This window comes from Vollenhovia emeryi, unplaced genomic scaffold (genome assembly GCF_000949405.1).
Source record: "Vollenhovia emeryi isolate VEMERY1.0 unplaced genomic scaffold, V.emery_V1.0 DF939134.1, whole genome shotgun sequence".
Taxonomy (NCBI): Eukaryota; Metazoa; Arthropoda; class Insecta; order Hymenoptera; family Formicidae; genus Vollenhovia; species Vollenhovia emeryi.
In genome coordinates, this window is record NW_011967232.1 from 923,988 (window position 1) to 944,988 (window position 21,001).

At 42.6% G+C, this 21,001-nt stretch overlaps 1 protein-coding gene across 3 annotated transcripts in view; it reads right to left on the reverse strand.

The window, feature by feature from the left end:
* The window catches only part of LOC105567785 (protein rhomboid), a 420,998-nt gene that overhangs the window by 38,317 nt on the left and 361,680 nt on the right, over nt 1-21,001 (reverse strand). For all 3 annotated transcript variants that reach the window (XR_001009390.1, XR_001009389.1, XM_012022926.1), the window contains exons 6-7: nt 17,609-17,751; nt 7,149-7,261 (exon numbers count right to left, since the gene is read on the reverse strand). Coding sequence is in view for 1 of the 3 variants with exons in the window: in XM_012022926.1 (XP_011878316.1) it covers nt 7,149-7,261; nt 17,609-17,751 (256 nt within the window). In the remaining 2 variants the exon portion in view is untranslated. The remainder of the gene's footprint in view (nt 1-7,148; nt 7,262-17,608; nt 17,752-21,001) is intronic.

The following is a 21,001-nucleotide window of genomic DNA, read 5'->3' on the forward strand; positions in this document are numbered from 1 at the left end:
AATTAAAAAAAAGGGAAGCCGGAAGAAACTTATTGTTAAACTTTCATTTGTATCGATGCCATCGCTATCTTTCTCAATGCAGTTGTGTCACTCGCTGGTGCATCGAGCCGTCGCGAGTGATGCACCATGAATACCCACATGGAGACAACAAGGTGTGCATGCACACGGGCAGCGCGCAGAACGCACACGGGCGTCGCCGTTTTTACGTAACCCGATGCATAAAATATAATGTGCGAAGTACGTTCTAGGCACGGGGAAAAAAAGGACGAAAAGCCGTCGGAATTTTATGGTTACGGCCGCGATATTTATGGCAGCGGGATTCTGACGCACATGTGTATAGCGACGGAATACGAGAGGAATCGACGTTGACGAGATGCTCTTTTTCCTTTTTACAGCGATCCGCTTACGCTGCCGAGGCTCTCCTCATCCTCTCGAATGATTATTAAACATTTGGCTCGCGTCGTTCAATGGACAAAAAAATATATATATGGTATACTCGTATAATTACACAACTAGTGTACACTTTGATCGCAAATGAAACATGTCGGATGGACGCGGTGTTTATTATGCAATCGCTGAAAAGAGCGCAATGTATGTGACATTAAATATTAGATGTAAATTATCAAATTTAATTACGCGACTAATTGTATTAAAATTATATTGTAATTATTCACACATTTTATATGCTTTGAATCTCATATCATTAATTGTATATGGTAATAGCAAAACAATAATCGCTCGAAATATTTTCTTAGTATTCATCATTTTGACAAATATTTTATGGCATATAATATTATTATACGAATATCATTCCGTAATGGAATATTGTCTGGTTTCGATGTTCATTGCAGGGTCGTGGGAACACATATAACATAAATGTAATAACATTTTAATATTAAACAAAAGAGCTACTACGTTACGTTTCAGCCCTTTATAATATTATTGACTCTAATATATGATCTATATTTTTATCGGCGAAATAAATTGGAAAATATTAGCACTCGTGATATTCTCGTTGCGTCAAAGTTCTTCTATTTTCGCATTCCTACACGTGATTATAATTTTTATTTATTTCAGCACGGTAGGTGTATCGCTGCTCGAGATCATTCATTCGGGACCAGCCCGATTAATGTCTCGATGGAGTTACATCGGCCACGACAGCCGCGTCGATTCTCAAAAATAAAAAATTCACGTATGCGAGCATTCAATCTCGCGGAGAGCGGTGATTAAAAAATGCTGAAATTTCCAGCGCGCCCACTATTTCGCACCCAGTTCTCTCTCTCTATACTCCCTGCCCCTTTCTCTCCTATCACATGCGCATTTTTGCGAAACTTTCGGCATCCTGAGCGCGATCATCGACACGCAAAATTCCGGATCGAAAGCGAGGAGTTCGCCCAGTATCAACATTTTGTACATCCCGCATTTCGTCCCTTTGTTTTAATATCCCTTTGACGCAATGGCGGCAGGCCGTGTCCGCCGGGGTTTTTGCGCTGAAAATATTAAAACGGGCGGAGGGGTAGAGAAAAACACACAGCGGCACACATACCCTGTGTGCGCGCACAGACATACGTACACACGGATGTATTTGCACGCGCACACAAAAAGGTGGCGAGCAAGAAGAGCGGAACCGTATATCAATGGCTGCATAAAGCGCGTTCGGATTCCTCCCGATTAAAATGTAGTGTAAACGGCTTTTACTGTCGCCACCCCCTCGTGTCCTCCGCTCATCTTTTTTTATTTCCAATGAAACTGGCCATTGTACTCTTTCGCGACATAGCCAGACTTCAGGAAACCACGTATCGCGCGCATCGTACTCGAAATCGGGTAAACTGCAATTCGCCGATATCGGCAAAATTGGTAGTTAAAGTTGTGATTTTGAAAAAAAAAGAACTTATATCTACGTGTCTGTGTGAAACATGCTTAACAATGATACGATAACAATGACAAGAGAAAACAAACAGATACTATAAGAAGACGCAAATAAAATTCTTATCGATAACAGCGGCAACTCGACGAGATTTTCCCGTAGACCTGACGTTCGCGTAGCGTTTCGTCGCCCAATTTAAAGTTTCTGTCGGTCATCAGGCGCCCGTTGTTCCCGGGATGATCGAAAGAAATAAGTGGCCGGAGACTAACGAGTCGGGACAACGCGATCTCGTGCTGAAAGAAAAGTTGGAGGCGCGCGAGAAAAAAGGAGGAGAAAAGGGGAAACTTAAAATATCGAGTCTCTCTCGGAGTCGAGGGGGCCCGGGTGCGCTATCGTCGCTGTCGTCGCCGGCTATCTTCGAGTCGAGTTAATGCACCGGGGACTGGCCACACGCAGTCGCGCATACGAACGACGAGGCGCGTCGTACGACATGCAAATACCGTCGTATAATTGCTGGTGTCACGCAATCGACTCGGCAGCGCCATCATGACGGCGACGGCGACGGGGATGGCGACGACGACGGCGACGGCGGCGACGGCGACGATGACGACAATGACGACGGCGCTTTGACACGAAACCGTATCCGTTCCCCAGCAAAAAGCTGTATATCGGGAAACGTTCGTTAACGATAGAGAGAGAAGCTCGCGAGCGGCGAGCATGTCGCACGAAATCGTCGAGACGGAATTAATAAGAATAAACGACTCGGTAGATTGATGATACTCCTCGCTCTTTGTTTGCGAGTTCAATCTTTTCTGATGCCATTGGATTTTGATCGTTTAACGAAACGCTGAATACGAGGGGGAAACCATTGAGGGCATTACAGATTTGCGGCGTTACTGGGCATTACTGGGCAGTTTTTTGGGGGCATTAGTTTGGGCATTAGGCCTTGCTGTGGTATTATAAAGGTAAAATAAGTGTAAAATAAATTAGTGGGCATAATTAGTGGTGTACAAGATTTTGGTCAGCGGTTTCCCCCTCGGCTAAATATTTATCGTAGTTCGGATGCAACATAGCTTTTTGGCATTCACAAAGAATTTTAATTACGATAAATAAATCCAACAGTTGTATGTGATTTCGTATAATCAAGAAAGCGAGGTAGAAAACCATGTTCTCATTCAAGTGATCTCGAGATATATCATAAGCGCCCAACTTGAATGATTATCTACTTTCATTGTCAGCATCAGAGCTAAAGTTTCCGTTGTACGAATACGCGTACACATTTTTTTACCAGTACAATTCATTTATGTGCGCCGTGCAAAATTGTTTATTCCGTAAATTTCATACGACGGCAAATCTCTACTTCACAGTGCTATTCGCTCCAGCGTCCAAATTTCCAAGTGGAAACGGTCGAGCAATAGAGAGGACAGGGAGTACAGCCAGCAATAAGCGCGACGATGTCGTAAACGACATTAATCCGCGCTATCCCGGAGAAGTGCATTTATAAGCTACCCCTGGTTTCACGCCGCACCGAGGATAATTTACTCTCACGCGGTACACCGACCGCATAATTTAAAACGTTGATTTACACGCTTTATTAGTTCGATGATTACGTGTTTCAGCGATTTTTTTCTCTCTTTCTCCTTCAATATTCGCGCAATATTAATTGTGCACACATACTTTCGCTATTTTATAACAACGTAAATGTATTTAAACGTGCTCATACATGGTTGCAACAATACGAATGGCCGATTACATTAACTCTTGAATGAGAATAAAAATGAAAATCTCGAATTCCAAATAATATGAGCACAATAAATATTGTTTTTTTACTTGAAGGCGCGAAGCAATTGTTACAATAATTCTGAACGTAACAATAATATACATGATAAAATCTTAACGATACGTTTCAACAAAACATTGATACAAGTACGATTTCATTTCTGATGTAGCCTTTGTCATTTTTATAATTAATTAATTGAAACAAGTAGCAATATTTAAATTAATAGAGTTAATCGGGACCCAAATAAATCAAATAAGAAACGAGAACGCCAATGAGACCCGAGCAAGATGTAGGTAGCCCAGTAATTTTTAATATAGCGTGTGAATTCATATACCGTTTTCCACCTGTCTTGCGCGCCGATTTCTTGTCGGATATAACACAGTATCGTTTAGATGAAATAATTGTCGCCAGCGAATTCACATATTAAATAAATAACAATGACTCGTATGATAAAATCAAGTAATAAAAGCAGAGGCTCAGAGCCTGAACAAGGTTGTAGTGTCCAATAAAATTATTTAAATATAAATGCATATATATGTATACTCTCTAAGTTTTTGGAGTGTTTTAGAGAGTACGTTTCGGTCCTTATCGGACCATCTTGAAGAAGAGATAGTTACGATTTAACACATGGGTGGATTTGCAAATTCGATATGTACAAAGAATTACGCAGTAAATTCTAGTGTAAAATTAAAGGATATACAAATTGTAATAATTCATGAAACGGTAGCACATAAAAAAAACACGGCGTAAGTAAATATAACATGTTGAATTAAAAAGAGAGGGCTGTGACAATCAAAACACGGTACAAAAGTTACAAAGTTAGTGCCAAATAGAAAAGGAAGACGCATATTAAAGTCGATTTCTGATTATTTAAAAAAATGCTAGATTTAAATATTTTTGCGAGACACTCAATGGCTGTTCCCTCTTTATCCTGTTACACGAACAAGAATATTTTTCGCTCAAAATTAATCATGCACAGTTGAAAAATGTGTGTTAAATTTAACAGATATCACATGTCCCAAACAGTCCACAGAAATTTTTGTGTTAATTTAACATAATATGGATATGTTAAATGATCACACTAATACTCTGTTGATATTTTAACAGAAAATAAATGCAAATCTCAAAATAATTTGAAATAAATTTTGTGTAAAATTAACATATTTTTAATGACAAAATGAATTAAAAACTAATGTAATTTTACATTTTACAGATGTAATAAGTTAAACGACGGTTCGAAATCACTCTCACTTATGTCATTATAGAATAAGATCAACATTTTATTCTGTAAATTTTAACAGCTAAATCTTGTTGCTAATAATATACAACATGTATATTGTGTAAACTAAATGCACATTGTGTTGTTTTAACATTTCTTTTCAGTTATTTTAATAATTTTACATTTCAGGTCAATTAACACAAGAGCAATATGTTAAATTAACACATGAATGTGTTAAACATTTAACACAAAAATTTTAACCGGAATTTTTTTTACAAGAAAACACAAATTTTCCAACTGTGTGTCGTTGATCCGTCCCCACAATTCGATCGATGTTAAAGAGTCGCGGAAGAAAGGCGGACGATGCGAGGTGAAGGTGGAGCGCTGCCGCGATGAGACGGAGAAGGGAACGTTGGTGCCGTTGCACTTGCGTCGTTGCAATCGCATTACATCGTCGCGACCGCGATGCATACGAAGTAATCTCGCCGCGGTGGGCCCAGACAGGCTGTCGCCGCGACGCATTCTTGCGGGTGACTCTAGACGAACGGAGACGGAGATACGCGCCGCACGAGTGCGGTGCGAAAAGCGGTTAGACAAAGACAATCGGAAGTGCGCAATCGGGAAATTTCACGACAGATATGAAAACGGCGGAGATGGCAGTCGATAGCATTCAGAGGCGCTCGATGCCTGCCTCCGTCGTAAATTGTAGCGGCGTAAAAAGCACGTGGGGGAACACCCTCTTCCCACTTCCGTAGTCATCGTACTTTTTTGTGGTGCATAAACAATTTATTACATCCACTTTCAGCGTATCGTTTAACTGGTTTTTTTTCACTCTTATATTTATGATTGCAATATACCTTTTACTGCGCGATATATTTCTCGCGTTTCATCCTTAAGACTACCTTTATAGCGTTTTACATCGTCTCGCGCTCGCGACGCACAATTTTCCGGGCATTTCGTACCGTATTGTAATGACGTATAAATGTGAATGTGTAAAAAGAAAACGTTCATTCTTGCAAATTCGCTGGCAGTAACATCGTCGCGCTACACTGAAATTCCTGTATCTTCGTTCTTCTATCTAATTCCCAAATCCTCTTTGTCCCCCGTCCGACTGGAGTTAATTATTCATGCGCCCCATTTTGCCACGTTTTACTTTCATGACCGCTAATAACTCGGGATCTGCGTCTAATCGAATTTATGCAAATGACAATCAGAATGTACACAGATACGTTTGCCCGCACATGTATCCCAGTATACACGTTTCGTATATACATATACACGGGATGGAACGAATTTACCGGAATTACTCGGTTGCCTTTGTTGTCTCGATAAATATGCAAAAATGCTTCGCACAGAAATTGGTTAGAAAGGGAACAATACGATAATGTAAAAAGCAGCAGTAATATCGGTTTAAATTCCTTCATCGGTTAAATGACGCAACGTGATATAATGTATAGATAATTGCAAAGGCAATGTTAGGTGAAAAGTTTTCTCGCTCAATGCAATAAATTGTAAAAAAGTTCAGCTTGTCAGCGACAAAAACACTCGAGAGATCAGGTCACTACATTATTTGGAAAATGCGCGAAATTACGAATGAAAAGCGGGCTGTTTCATTATCCAGCTGTCAGCGTACTTATATTAACATTAACGAATTTTAATTAAAACGCCTCGTTATAGCAGGGAGCATATGTTCGGATAATTAGCGCCCTGTATATCTTGGACATTTTGGACTTTAGTTATGGTGTTCGCGTTTCATGATATATCCGGCTCGTATTTATATGTATACCGGATTTACAATTTCGGCGATTCACAAATTGCGCAAAAACACGTTCATCCACAGTGGAAAATTTAGTACTACAAGAGAGAAATAGAGAAAGAAAAAGAACGGGTTTTACAGCGGACTAACCGTTGTAATACATAACATAGAAATAAAGTAAGTTAAAAAATTACGAATGTAACAAAAGATAAGCATTTTGTCCCGCTATAAAATCCCTTTAATGCATTTCACTGGAAATGCGCAATAATTAGATAGAATGGAAACGTTGAAACGCCAAAATATTTTCTTACACAAAAAAATTGTGGGGTTTGCGTAACTTTTTCAAAGTGGGATCCTCGTAAACGGATAGTAGGCGGTTTTCGAACTTAATCACTGTTTCGAGTCAGAATTTCGTTTGATTCAACTTGATTCACGGCGGAACGCGAAGGTTAAACGAGCATTAACGTAGATGCATAAATCGTAGATGCACCATAACATAATTCACATTGCAGACGACATTACTCACCGGCAAGAACCCCGGCCATGTAAACCGCGGCGATCCTCAGGCTTCCGTGAACCATTTCCAAGGGAAGTCCCACGACCACCTGTACCCCCAGGTTAAACAGCAGGTGAAGCCACCTGAAAAAAAATGTAACCGCGCGGTAAATTACCAAGGCATGTCAATTGTTCTGTTGGAGCACGAGATGCACCAGGAATTTAATTCAATTACGACACAATGTGCATGCAAGCAACCTCTGTAATACGTCTATGGCGCACTCCGTTATTGCGGAATCAATCGCAGTAAATGCGCGATGATGCCGCAGTAAATACACAATGTTGGAATATTTTATTCATACGTAAATACAATGACGATTATAGAGTCGTTAAAAATGAATATCGCATCTAACAATTAATGTAAAATTATTTGAAAAATAATTATTATCTATTACATTGATCGAGAGACACCGCGCTCACTGTATTATAAAATAATTAGGTACGGAAAACTCCCTTTCACTGTCGCGAAGTTTAGCCGCGAGAGCCCGAGTTAACGCGTCGGTGCAACTTTGGCTGCCGAAGATCTCGGGAGTTGGCGATGTAGATCCAGTAGTCCAAGAAAGGAGGGATTGTCGTTGATCGTGAATCATAACGCCGCGGGCAGTCGGCTATAGTTTTAATTAGGAACATCTCGTTAGCGATGTTTCCCTCGCCGCCGGTAGATAAGACTCGACGACGGGGAGGGCAGGGAAAAGTCGAAAATACGATGAGTGCGATTCGCGCGGTGAATTCCGCGCAGGCGGTTCGTGACTATCGGTGCGCGGCCGAGAGAATTACGCTAATTGTGCCTCTCCACTTCGGATGGCGAAGGAAGGAATGGATCGCGGCCAAACAATATTCTTATTCGCTCGCGGCGTCGTTTCGACAAGAGCCGCCGCGCCGCCGAGGAAGGTTACCGAGAGCGGAGTGAAATAATTGCGAGATACCAGCCACGGTCGGAGGAAAGTTTTATCAGCGACTTCTGGGCCGCAGAAGCACGAAAATCCGATACCCGGCCGTTATCGCGAAACTTCGGCCGACTAATTATTACATCTCGCCGAGGCGCGCGCGGACGCGATGTCAGTGGGTGGCAACAATAAATCTCGCGGGAAACGACGTAGTTTCGCAATTTCATAAAATACCGTGAAATGCGAATAAAACGGAGGAAAATAAACGTTTACGCCACGACGTGGTATCTCGGCGTCCATGATCGGTCGGAGATTAGAACCGAAGTCGGCGGGGATTTCGAGAGCGAATTCAGCAGCGAAGATGGCCGCACAGTTGGAAAATTTGTATTCTTTTGTTTAAAAAATGCCAGTTAAAATTTCTGTGTTAAATGTTTAGCACGTTCATGTGTTAATTTAACATATTGCTCTTGTGTTAATTGACCTGAAATGTAAAATTATAATATTAAAATAACTGAAAAGAAATGTTAAAACAACACAATGTGTACTTATTTTTTAATCTGACACAATACACATGTTCTATATTATAAGTAACAAATTTATCTGTTAAAATTTACAGAATAAAATGTTGATTTTATGCTATAATAACATAAGTGAAAGTGATTTCAAACTGTCATTTGTGACTTATTACATCTGTAAAATGTAAAAATTACATTTTTAAAATTCATTTTTAAAATTCATTTTGTCATTAAAAATATGTTAATTTTATACAACATTTATTTCAAATTATTTTGAGATTTACATTTATTTTGTGTTAAAATATCAACAGAGTATTAGTGTGATCCTTTAACATATCCATATTATGTTTAAATTAACACAAAAATTTGTGTGAACCGTTTCGGACATGTGATGTCTGTTAAGTTTAACACGAATTTTTCAACTGTGTGGTACAACACGGGAAAAAAAACGTAGCTGTCGTAGCTAAAAACTGCATGTGATAACTAAATTTCAGTTGCACAGTATGGACAGCTAATATTTTGCTACTGTGCCTATTGTATTAGGTGCGACAGCAAACCGTGTGCGCTGGTTGAAAAATTTATAAATTGATAAAATTCGTATGGCTGAAATGTGATAGACACAAATTTGAAGAAATAAAGGACTAAGAGTCGTGACAGGGTGTTAGTGTCTAAATATTTCATATTTTAAATTTATTCCGAAAAATATTACCTCATAAAAATTTATACTCATGGCAGCAAGATACTTTTAGCAAATCGTATCTACGTTAGCGAAATTTTTTTTCCAGCGAAAAGTACGCGAACGATAAAAAGGAGGATGATACGATCGAAACATTGACCTCTCGGATAATTCGGCCGACCAGCCGTGGCCATCAGGCGTGAAAGAAAGCTCCGAGAGGAAAGGGACGGCGGAGGCAATTATGAATATTATCTCGCGGTAAGGAGAAACTTTCTAAGCGCGGAGAACGATCGTTTCTCCTTATCTATCGTGTCGCACGCTCGAGAGCGTGGAAAATCTCGGAGAGCGATTTCAGTTGACACGGCCGCGAGATCTGGGTTGTCGTGAGAGCGCGCGCGACAAATGCTGCACTATTATCTTTTATTATAGTACAAATAATTCTACTGTAATACAACAGAGCTTGATTACATCATAATAAAGAGCCTGAGATTCTAGTCTGAGGGAGCACGTTACTCTCTCCTGAGAAATATTTCATTCCCCTATAAGAATTCTTTTCTTTTTTTTTTACAGAGACCCATATAAACAGGATAAGTAATATTTCCTGCAAGCTTATAAAATATTCTTGCGGGTTTAGCTTTCTCGATTTTGAGAAAAAGCTCTCGTTCCACCGAAAAGTGGAAAAAATTGGACGTCGATAAAGCGGGAGTTTTATTCAATCTGTGCGACGGATCCTGGTATACTTCCTTAATTTCAACGAGTATCCATGAAATCGATGACGTGAGATTTCTTGCGTCCGTCGGTGAAACGAGACTCGGTTCGAAAGAGAGGAAGAGGCGATTCCGTACAGGTCTCTCTTTGCGCCAGGGCACCGCAGGCCGCAATTAGCCTGCGTACACCGTAGTCCCGTAGCCGCGACGTGCGCCTAGGAAACGACCAATTTGCATCAAGTACGAGTCTAACAGTCGTCTCGTGTGCCCTGTCGCAATGCGGTCAAACGGAAAGAATGCGATCGTTGAAACGCACGAGCGTCGGCTCGCAGGCGCACGTCGCCGGTCACCGTCGGACCCCACCGGCAGAAATGGATGCCACGATCTTGGGGTCGTCGCCGTTACCAGGGAACGAAGTTGGTCTATCGGGGGAGAAGGGGGGAGGGGGGGGAGGGAAAGGGGTGCAAGCAATCGTGATTAGGTCAGAATTAAATCGACGCTCGGAATTCCAACGGGTTTCTTGCCGCCTCGTTGCCGCGCGAATGCAAATGCCGATGGCCCGATCGCGGGGGCGGAGAACCGGAGGTCGCCGCCACGGCGGGACAGTCGTGATGTATAGGCGTCGATACGTTTTCAGAATGCAATCGTCGGAATGGAACGCGCGTAAGGAGGCGTCGCGTGGCGCCCGAACGTGGGAGGGCGGTTCATAAATTTTCGGGCTTCGCCGCCGAGACGCTATCCGCCGATGGAACATGGCCGCTGGACTCTCGCACGACGGTCTTTTTCACGCGGACCGTCGTGAGTTCCCCCTCTAAATATTCATGTTCACTTTACGTGCCCGGTGGGCAAGAGGCCCGAAAGCCCTGGCGAAAGGAAACCTCTGATCTGTCATCGATTCGAGATGGATGGGAATGATTAATTGGCGGCCTCGGTAAAATCGTTGTAAGAAGAGTATGAATTTTTCATACGCCAACGTAGCCAATAATTTTTATTGCCAGTGATTTTATAAAATTAACACCGTGTTACGTGAAATATTGGTGTCTTTACAGGCGCATGTATTTTCTCTCCGTTCAAACGTTGTTTAATAAAGCGCATCGTTGAGCTTTATTATCACATATGGATAATCGGGGGGGGGGGGGGGGACGTGGCGTCAACCGCATAAATTAATGCTTCAACGGAATCAATATGCATACCCGAGCGGCGCGCGTCCGATAAAATATAACGGCGTCTGCCGTTGAACAATGGCTCGTACCTCTCTCGCAATCAGCAAAATCCGCACCCAAGACATTCGAGTCACGATAAGGTTCTCAGACCGACCGCGCCAATTTCGGTTAATTGGATACCAATTAGATGAGTCCCGGGCGTTGCGACGGCGGACGAATTACGGCGGATTTCTCGGTTTTTCGCGCGCGTATGATTCCCCGACCCGCCCAGCTTTTCCCCCCGGCCATCTGTTTTGGCCCGCGACAGGAGGAGGCAGTGTCGTTCGAGGACTGAATTTCCATTCGACGAATACGAATGACGGTAACCGGCCTCCTACGACGGGGCATCTATTCGTTTTATCGTTTTCGTCGTGTCGTCCGGGAAGGCAGAAGGACTGACGGCCTTCCAATTTCGACGATTGCGTACTTACGATGAATCACAATGCGATCGATATCTAGATTGCCTATCCCAAAACTAGCGAATAGTATCCTGAGGATAAATTACGCCCGGCTTAAATATGTAAAGCTCTTCACGCCGGTGTTATTTAATTCCAAATGTACTTTGCCTCAATCGTAACAATGTCTAGCAAAGCACATTTAAGACTGCCTGGAAAATGATTGTTTGAGTGTTAAGATCCTCATTAAGCGTCCTTAGAAATTTTCACCGGGGAAAGAATCGACTTCAGATCCGAAAGGATCGAATAAAGAAGTCATTCTGAGAGAAACGAAAATTTCAGGCAATAATGACGGTGCACTTTAGGTGATGAAATTACAAGACTGATGGCGACATATCTGGGCAGGCAGCCGTGTTTAATTCGACAATTCGCGATAATTCGCGGGAAACGCGGGGTCATGTAAGCGGATCAAAAGTATTATCGAACACAGTCGGTGCCGGTAACTTCGTATGAAGCGAGAACGAGGGGGATAAAGTTCCCGGGCAAGTTGACTCTAATGTTCCACGGGCGCAAGTGGTTTCGTCAGCGCCTCTAACTACTTGCTAGTAGTTAATTACGCGCCGAAAACTTCTTACTTACGAAAGACGAAGGCATGGACGAATCCGTCGACAGTGATGCCTCAGCACTCGCTGAGTTTGTCTCGGGGAAATCTCCACCTTAATTCTATCGACAGATTCTTTGACCGATTCAGCGCCGATCTCTCTTCATGCTTGTCGTTCGCGCTGACAGTTCTCGAATTATAAACGATCGAATGCAAAGAGAGGAGTCTGACAGATTGAATCTCCGGCGTGAGATATAAATACCTTATTATCGTGGTTCCTCAAATACTCGGTGAATTTTATTTGATTTTGTTCCAAATTCTAATCCGCGAGATGTTAAGATGTTCGCCGCGGAGCGTATATCACCGATTGGTTTTTACGACATCTAATTGCGACTAATTGCAATTGCGCGATGATCGCTTTTGGGAGAGAGACTGAATGTAATCGCGCGCGTAATTTGTTTGGCAGCCTTCCACGAAAATTTTCATTCTCGCGGAGAACGGGCTGGCGAAAGTTTCGGTCCACGTGGCGCACGTCGCGTGCACGAGGGACGAGAAGGGATATCGTCTCTCGGCGATATTAAGGAGCACAGCCTCCCGGCGCATTTATGCGACATTAAAAAGGACTCGCGGCATAATGGTGTGTCGCCTCGCTCGTCGCGCATGCATAATGCCGCATCGGCAGCCCGCGAGTGACGAGGGCTTATAAAAGCGATGGGATGGTGGACATCGTTATTTAAATTGAGTTACGAGTCGAGAGATTCGGGCGTGCTCTTTTTTTTCCTCTCTCTCTCTCTCTCTCTCTCTCTCTCTCTCTCTCTCTCTCTCTCTCTCTCTTACCTTCCTCACGACGAGGAACTTCGGCATGATTTACGAAGCTGGAAAGATGCCACGTTCGCGAGCGTTCTCACGAGGAAGACGGCGCATTATCTTGTTCTGCGTGTTGCATCGCTAGTACTGATATGTAAATTTTCTCGTAAAGAATCTAGTATGTTTAATAAAATGTGAACACCGTTCAATTTTTTTTCTCTCTTGATGCGAAGAAAGTAACGAGAAGGAGAGAAAAGAAGAGAGAAAGGGAAAAGTTTCCGAAATCCTAAATTCATTAAATTTAATATACGTGTTAAATATTAATGAAAAAAAATATATATAATATGCGTAATACAATTTAAATTGCTTACAACATTTAGTTGAAAACAACTTTTCCTCGTACGGCTATTCGAGTTAAAATTCGATGCATATCGATGGCCTCGCATATCGATACGATTGGTGTCGACGTGTTACATATCTGCACGCATCGATGTCCGTTTTACAAAAGGACCGGCTGCTATTTACCGAGGAAAATAAAAATCCTACGTCGTCGGATTCTTGCGAGCCGCACTCTTTGGACACGGACGGCGGGTGTCCGGCGGCGATTCGGGCGCAACAAAGCGTTCTCGTGAATTCGAGCTTGATTCGCGCGAATCGGTGCACCGCGAACGAAATACGGAAGCGCGTCGTCCTGTCTCGAGCGACGCGATCCTTTCGGTGCGGCTTGTATTTTGCGGACTCGGCGATACCATTGTGTTCTGCACCGACAACGCGGCCGCGCGCGTTGACTTCCCGCAATTACGGCGATTGTCTCGATTTTTCCGCGCTTCCGGCTTTCTCACGGCCACCGCGCGCGAACACGAAGGAGGGAGAAGGGGGGAGAGAGAGAGGGGGGGGGGAGAGGAATAGGACAAACGGAGAAATAGGACGGAGACGCGACTTCGGAGCACGGAGGTAAAGACAGTTTTCACATTAATAACGGAGGAAGCTCGATAACGTCTGGCGGAGGTAACGGGCGTTACGCGGAGACGGAAAAAGGCGCTCGATAGCGCGGGCCATCTTGTTTTTATAATTAATCGCCTGTCGCCCGGCTGAAGCGTCAGGCTTTTTACTCGTCGATTATGGATCGCGCTTTTGGTCTCTCCTGGCAGCTCGTGTGTCACCGCTGATGCATTATACCGCTTATCATAACCCCGATTTATACCAATTAGCGTAACCGACACCCGCGATGCTCGCACACGTGGCCGATCCGCGACGCCACTGACATGGGCGTCGGTGACGCAAATTAAAAAAAAATTAACAGAAAGAAAAACCACGATCGCATCATTATACACTTATCTTTTGCCGCGATACACGGTTTACTCGACACGCAATTTGAAAACGTGTCTACCTACACGCGCGTGGAGTATCAGCCTCCCCGGAGATCCATTCCTCGAACGAATTCATCAGCTCCTACGAAATTTATCTTCGACTTACAACGCGCGCGTTACCACGTATCTCACTGCACTTGAGCCCTTTCGGGATCACGTAATGCTCGGAGAAATGACTTTTGATGGACGCGCGCGGGGGTGTTGCTCGCATTAATAATCCGACAGCCGCGAGAGCGGCGAATCGACGAAGGAGGTAAAAACCGGTAAAAAGAAAGGCAAGGATGCAAGCGATTCGTGGAAGGAAGTTTGAGGGAAAGACTAGAGCAGAAGTGGCCGCGAAGGATGTTACACTCGGAGACCGAAGTCCCGTTTTGTACGATACTATAACAGTAAAAATGATGTAACGGCGCAGTCCTAGCAGGTATTAAGCACCAGCAGCGTCAGAGGTCCGTGAGCAAATTACATATTAAGTAATGAAAGGATTCGTAACAAATAGCAAGGTTACCGGCGAATGAGAATAAAAGAGGAGGGTTAACAAAAGAAGTGGTAATATTGTAGAGTCCACGGTGTCAAAAGGAAGCGGCACGTGGAAAGGTGAGAAGAAACTCTAACTGCGACGTTGCAAAATGCAGAGAGAAATAAGAGATGAAAGGGGCGACGCGTTGAATAAGGAGAGCCTCTAATATCAGAAATGAAATAAAGAAGAGCAAAGGGAATTATAGAAAAGAGGGTGGAGAATGAGAGGAAGAGAGGGAGCGCGAGAAGATTGGACGAACGCGCGCTTTCTATAGGAAAGAAAACAGCGGTGAGGTCACTCTTATCGCCGTTTCCATACGCACGTACGGAAAACGGTCGTCTTATCTCGCGTTTCCATGAATAATTTAGAGAGCTTCGCGCGCTGAAAACTTCTACTATGTCGGCGACGGAGAAACAGAGAGAGAGAGAGAGACGAAGCGCAGAGCAGGCCGCACGATCTCATCTCTCGATCTCCTTTCTTTTTATGGCGGAAGGGAGTGGATACAGAAATGTTGATGCGTCAAGAGGAATGTCGGGTGGATGAGAAAAGATCCGCAGCCAAGAGAAAAGGCAAAAAAGTCATTCGTGGGCTAGAGAAGGGGGGGGAGGGTAAAAACCACTGAAGGGAGCAAGAGAAAGGAAAATGAGAGCAAAAGGAAGCAGGATGGAAAAATAGCTGCGAGCGAAGAAAGCCGCCACCTTCTCTCTGCGCTCCACTTATCCGCGGCGTGGGAGAGCAACGCGTGCCGGCAAGTTTGGACAATTTTGCGTCCTATAAGGCTGCCGCTCGAATCGACTCGATGTAATGTCAAGCATAGGTACGACAACATAATACGCGGTCACGGGGGGATCGAAATTTGCCGTAATTAGTCGAGCAGTAGTATCTAACGCCCGCGTGATGGACGCAGATGGCTGATCGCAGGTGCGCAGGGTCGCATCTGTTTCGGTCCGACAGCTCTTCCTCGCGCGAGTGCCTTATACTCTGTGGTTTGCCCCCCCCCCCTCCGCTATCATAGATAAATTTTCCGCGAAAGAAAAAAAGAGATTTGAGTAACGCGGGATAGATGTAATATACACATTCAATTTCCTTATGTAGTACATTTCCTTCTTCTAATTAGTTCGATTCGAAGATTTTGTCGCGTCAACTCCAACATGCATAATAGCATAACGTGATTAAACTGTTAATCGACCATGACCGGCGATGTGTTTTATAACACAGAAAAATTATTGCGAAAAATATTACCTCAGCCAGGGTTTGAACCTGGACCTCCCCACACGCTAGGCGGGCGTCTCAACCAATTCGACCACCGAGGCATATTACGGTAATATTTTTCGCAATAATTTTTCTGTGTTATAAAACACATCGCCAGTCACGGTCGATTAACAGTTTAATCACGTTAAGTAATTTGCTGGCGTCAAATAATTCTTGATGTTATGCATAACAGCAATTCAATATTTCAAATGTAAAACAAGTTTCTTCTTGGTAACAAGATAGAGAGCTTTCAAGTCTGTCTGAATACCAAAGTACAGATTTCATTTTCTTCATCTTAGTTTACTATATATTTATAATATTTTCCTTTATATTTTTCTTGAAGGTTACATTCTTTCCGCCCGAATATCCCGCTAAATCCAGATTGCGAGCTGTGTTCTTTATTGTTGCTAAAACGTAAAAAGTATATTGCGCATCTTTTTGAACGGTAAAATTGTGCTGAACTAAATTCGCAGCGCACGCACGAAACGTGTGCGGCAGGTTGATTCTGCAAGTCCGGCGAAAGAAGGGGTGGAAAAAGAAGAGAAAAGAACGGCGTGGACGTGGTTTATCTTGATCCCTTTTTCGTGCTGCCGTCATTGTAATAATTCGCGTCGCGTCGCGTCACGTCGCAACGCCATATTATCGATTCCGGAGTCTCATCCTCTTTTTTTCTCTCTTAACATTGTCGCATTACCGTAAGTAGAACAGGACAATATCACGATGTAATAAAAAAAAAAGAACGAATAATGCTCGAATCGTCGCGACTCTTAAATTTAGTTTTATTAGTCACCGCCGATGTAATGGCAATAATGCGCTCTGAAAATAATAGAACCTGTACCTGTACGTCGCAGACCTCATTCAGGATAATCGGGAACCAAGACTGTTCGATAAATGCAATTTTCAGATGATATGAAAAACTGTGCTCTCTATGATTTTCGCTCTAAAATTCTACCAAGGTTTTATCGACTCGCTCTCGGCGCTTTCTCTCTCTCCCTCTCTCTCCCCCTCTCTCTTTCTCTCTCTCTTTCGTTTTTCTAGACGCGAATTCGACGGCGACGTTCTCGATAGGTAACTTGAATGCGCACCGACGCAGATATGCTTTTGTATTTATTAGCGTGAAAAATGTTAGTTTGCGACGTAACATAAAGTCACGTCGGTACGTGATATAAAAGCAAACGTGTGCACAAATTACGTTTCTCTCTGTGATGGTAGGAAAAATTAACGGTGCGCTCGCATATCACGGAGCATAGAGAGAATCAAATTGCCGGGGCGTTCTGTCGGCGGGATACATACGGGGACAGCGCGGCATCGAGAGATCCGATTCGAGAGTTGACGCCACAAATGTCCGTTAAATACGTGCATTCGCGAGAGACGAGCTTGCAATTATGCAAACAGCTGAATCGCGAGAGACGGGAAAAAGGAACAACAGAAAGTATACGCGAAACGTATTTACGATACGAATACCAATCGAGCGTTGTTGATAAAGAAAATGACGAGACTCACCCAGCGTGCAGGAACATGTAGAAGGCGAACCTCCAAAGCTCGAGCCGCTTGTCCGGTCTGTAAATGAAGACACTGTCGATCGGCACCGGCCCGGAGGGATTCACCTCACCCATCGCCACTGTGTAATACGTGAAGAAGCCAAGCTGCAACAAAAAGAATGGGATATTAATAATAAAAGTCGAAGCAGATATGCGACGATAAATGAAGGATTTCCACGGCAAAGCTTCGCGAATATCAAGTTTATTAAAGTTGAGGCTGTTGAAGGAAAAACACTATTCAAAGCGGCATGTATTTACATTACTACAATGCTTCCTTTTTAATAAGATTACTTTTAATATTAAAACTTGATAGCGAGGGAGAAACCACTGGCCAAAATCTTGTACACCAATGCCCACATTGACAAACAAATTTTTCAAGTAAATAGATTTACTTAAAATTATTTTTTTATACTGAAGTAAATATTTATTCTATTTAAAAAAAAAATTTTAAGTAAATCTTTGTACTATATTAAGTAAATTAATTTAAATCATTATATTTTCTACATTCAAATAAAGATTTCATGAAATATAGAATACTATTCATTAAATGAAATAATTATTTTTGTTAAATAAGAAATCCAATTTCCTTCGCTGCGAAAATTACATCTTAGTAAACATTTTATAAAATTAAAAGAAAATTTTTTAAATTTAAAATTATCTATTCTTTGATATTTAATAAATACTTAAATTAAAGCAATGCATGTTTTAATTTGTTTACTATTTTTTAAATTTAAGTTAATAAGCTATTAGGAGCCACCTAATGCCCAGTGGGCATTACTTTATCTTATTATCTTATTTTATCTTATAATGCCCCAGCAAGACCTAATGCCCAAAAAATGCCTAGTATTGCCCAGTAATGCCGCAAATCTATACACCGCAGTGCCCTCAGCGGTTTCCCCCTCGCTTGATAGCTTATCTCTTATTTATCCTAGCTAAACTGTAAAATTAATTTTATATTATATATAAATGTGTTTGTTATTTTAAAGATACTTCGCTAACAAATTATCCCGCTTGAAGTTTGGTATCGTGAAACGATTTCTCGTGCGATTCCTGCGAGCGGTCTTTTTGTACACGCACAAAAGAATCGTAAATGACCGGGCAGCCGCAGCAAAAATACGGAAAAATATCAAGGAGGGAAAGAAAGGGTGAACCGCAGTGTGTTAAAACAAGTAAGATTACTCGGACCATGCGGAGGGTGTGATAAATTAGTCACGCAAAACGTAAAGGTGAGCGATGCGTGTTTCGTGTGGAAGTGCGCGTCACAACCTTGCGTTGTGTTAATATAATAAAAATGAATCATTTCTCCCTCGCGACATTTAGATACCGTATTAGCGGCTAGATCTTGATAGTGCTTGAGCGATAGTTGCCAACATTATCAATGGAAAATTAATTTTTTTTCGCGTGACACAAGATACGTTACGCGTTTCATCTGTCGTGAATAAAGAGCTTTTATACAAAGCGACTGAGGTACGTTTCGGGCAAGCGATAAACCCGGCTAGAAATCCCCGCTACAAGTCGCAAATTTTATTTAGACTTGTTTTCATGAAACTTGTAATTCTGGCAAACATTTTTCCAAGCACTCCCTTTGCATGTTCCAGCGTTTCAGTAATATTTTCAAGCAATGTACACACAGACCGGCGCGTCAAATAACAAACGTGTATATATAATGCATATATAAATAATAAACATAAACTATGAGTTAATGTCTGCCGCGTGTCTGCTCAAAATCACGCGACAAAAGTTACGGGACATAGAACTCATTCGCGATAATCACGCTAAGCACACCCTACTGCATTCGTCTCCTCCTCGTGTGCCCGACCTCGGAGGAGAATAAGGGATGACTAAGAAAACGGCGAAATCGGGCGCGCAAGTGAAATGTATGCGCATAAATTGCGCAACTCTCGCCGCGCAATGCCATCGGCGTTGAAAGGGTTAATCAGCGAGGCGGTAGTAACCAAAAGGTACATTGAACTCGTATAACGGCGGCGATAAAGATGTCGAGCTCGCGGTTGTAAAAACGCCCGGCGAAAAGACACAGGGAAATAAATGGAGAAAAGTCGCGGGCGGGCGCGCACGCACGCAGCACGCACGAATGCGCCGCGTTGCGTGCGGCGTGTTAATATCTCCGTTCCGATAGCAGCCGCGTTTATAGTTTATACGACGTGACATTTCCCTCGTGAATAAAAAATGCGCTGTATAAATAAAAACATATTTTACAAATTTCGCGTAGGAATTCTTTGATCGACTTGCATAGCCCTTCGTAAAAATTTTATCAGATATTACGAAGCCTGAAATTTATCAAAGTTTTGAGATTTTATGGGCACCTTTTAATTCCAATACACTAACATCGCGGTGAAATAAAATTTACCCAAAATTCGAAATTTTTCTCATGTTACCTAGCACTGTTAATAAAATGTAGAGCTATTAAAGACCGAGGGGAATTTTTTAACAAATTGACCAAACTGGCGAAATTGATGTTTTTTTTAGTCGTGACGTTTCGACCCCTGTATCGGGTCCTTTTCAAGTACAATCTGGAAACATTATAAGCGCTCAAACCGCAATATAGAAAAATAATTCTTTAGTATGTATATAGACGAAAAAATACCTAAAGTTGACTGAACATTTTAATTTACGCCAAAACAGAATGGGTTCACGAGTCTGTGGTAGCAAATTCATAATATCATGTCTGAAATTGTTACAGGTGAACAATTAGATATTTTTGTAGTTGGATAAATTAATAAATTAGTAACTTAAGAGTAAAAGTAAAAAAAATAGTCAAAGGAATAAGATAATAAGTTAAATAAATTAATTAATTAGTTACTAGGTCAAACGTAGTAATCTATTAAAGAATTTGTAAAGACAAATTTTATAGAAATCAACGCACTCGGCCGCCGAACGGTAAGCGGGAATCGAACGCGTTTCGAGATTTCTTCATTTTCACCGCCGTTCGAAGGAATCGCATCGACGCAACTAAAATTCTTGAATTCAAGAAGTCTCACGTGTTACGCAGACATTACGGACACGTGTCGCCGTATCGCGTCGCGCGAGGCGGCTCTCTTTCCCGGCGTCGCGACGCCGGCAACTTTCGGAATTAAATCGACGGCTTCGCGGTGCGAGCGGGCGAAACCGTAAATAAAAGCGAAAGACGTGTCCCGTGCCACGGATTCGTGACTCGCGTTTGTAACCGGTGACAGGGTATACATGACGGTCGTTTACACGCCCGGATTTAATTTCGCGTTTGGCCTCATGCAAAACTGCGAGAGGCAACGAGCTCGCCCGTGCCGTACGTCGCCGCTGACGAATCTATCTGAGATTTCACTTCGGAAATACGGACAACATGTTTAAAAGGAGAGAG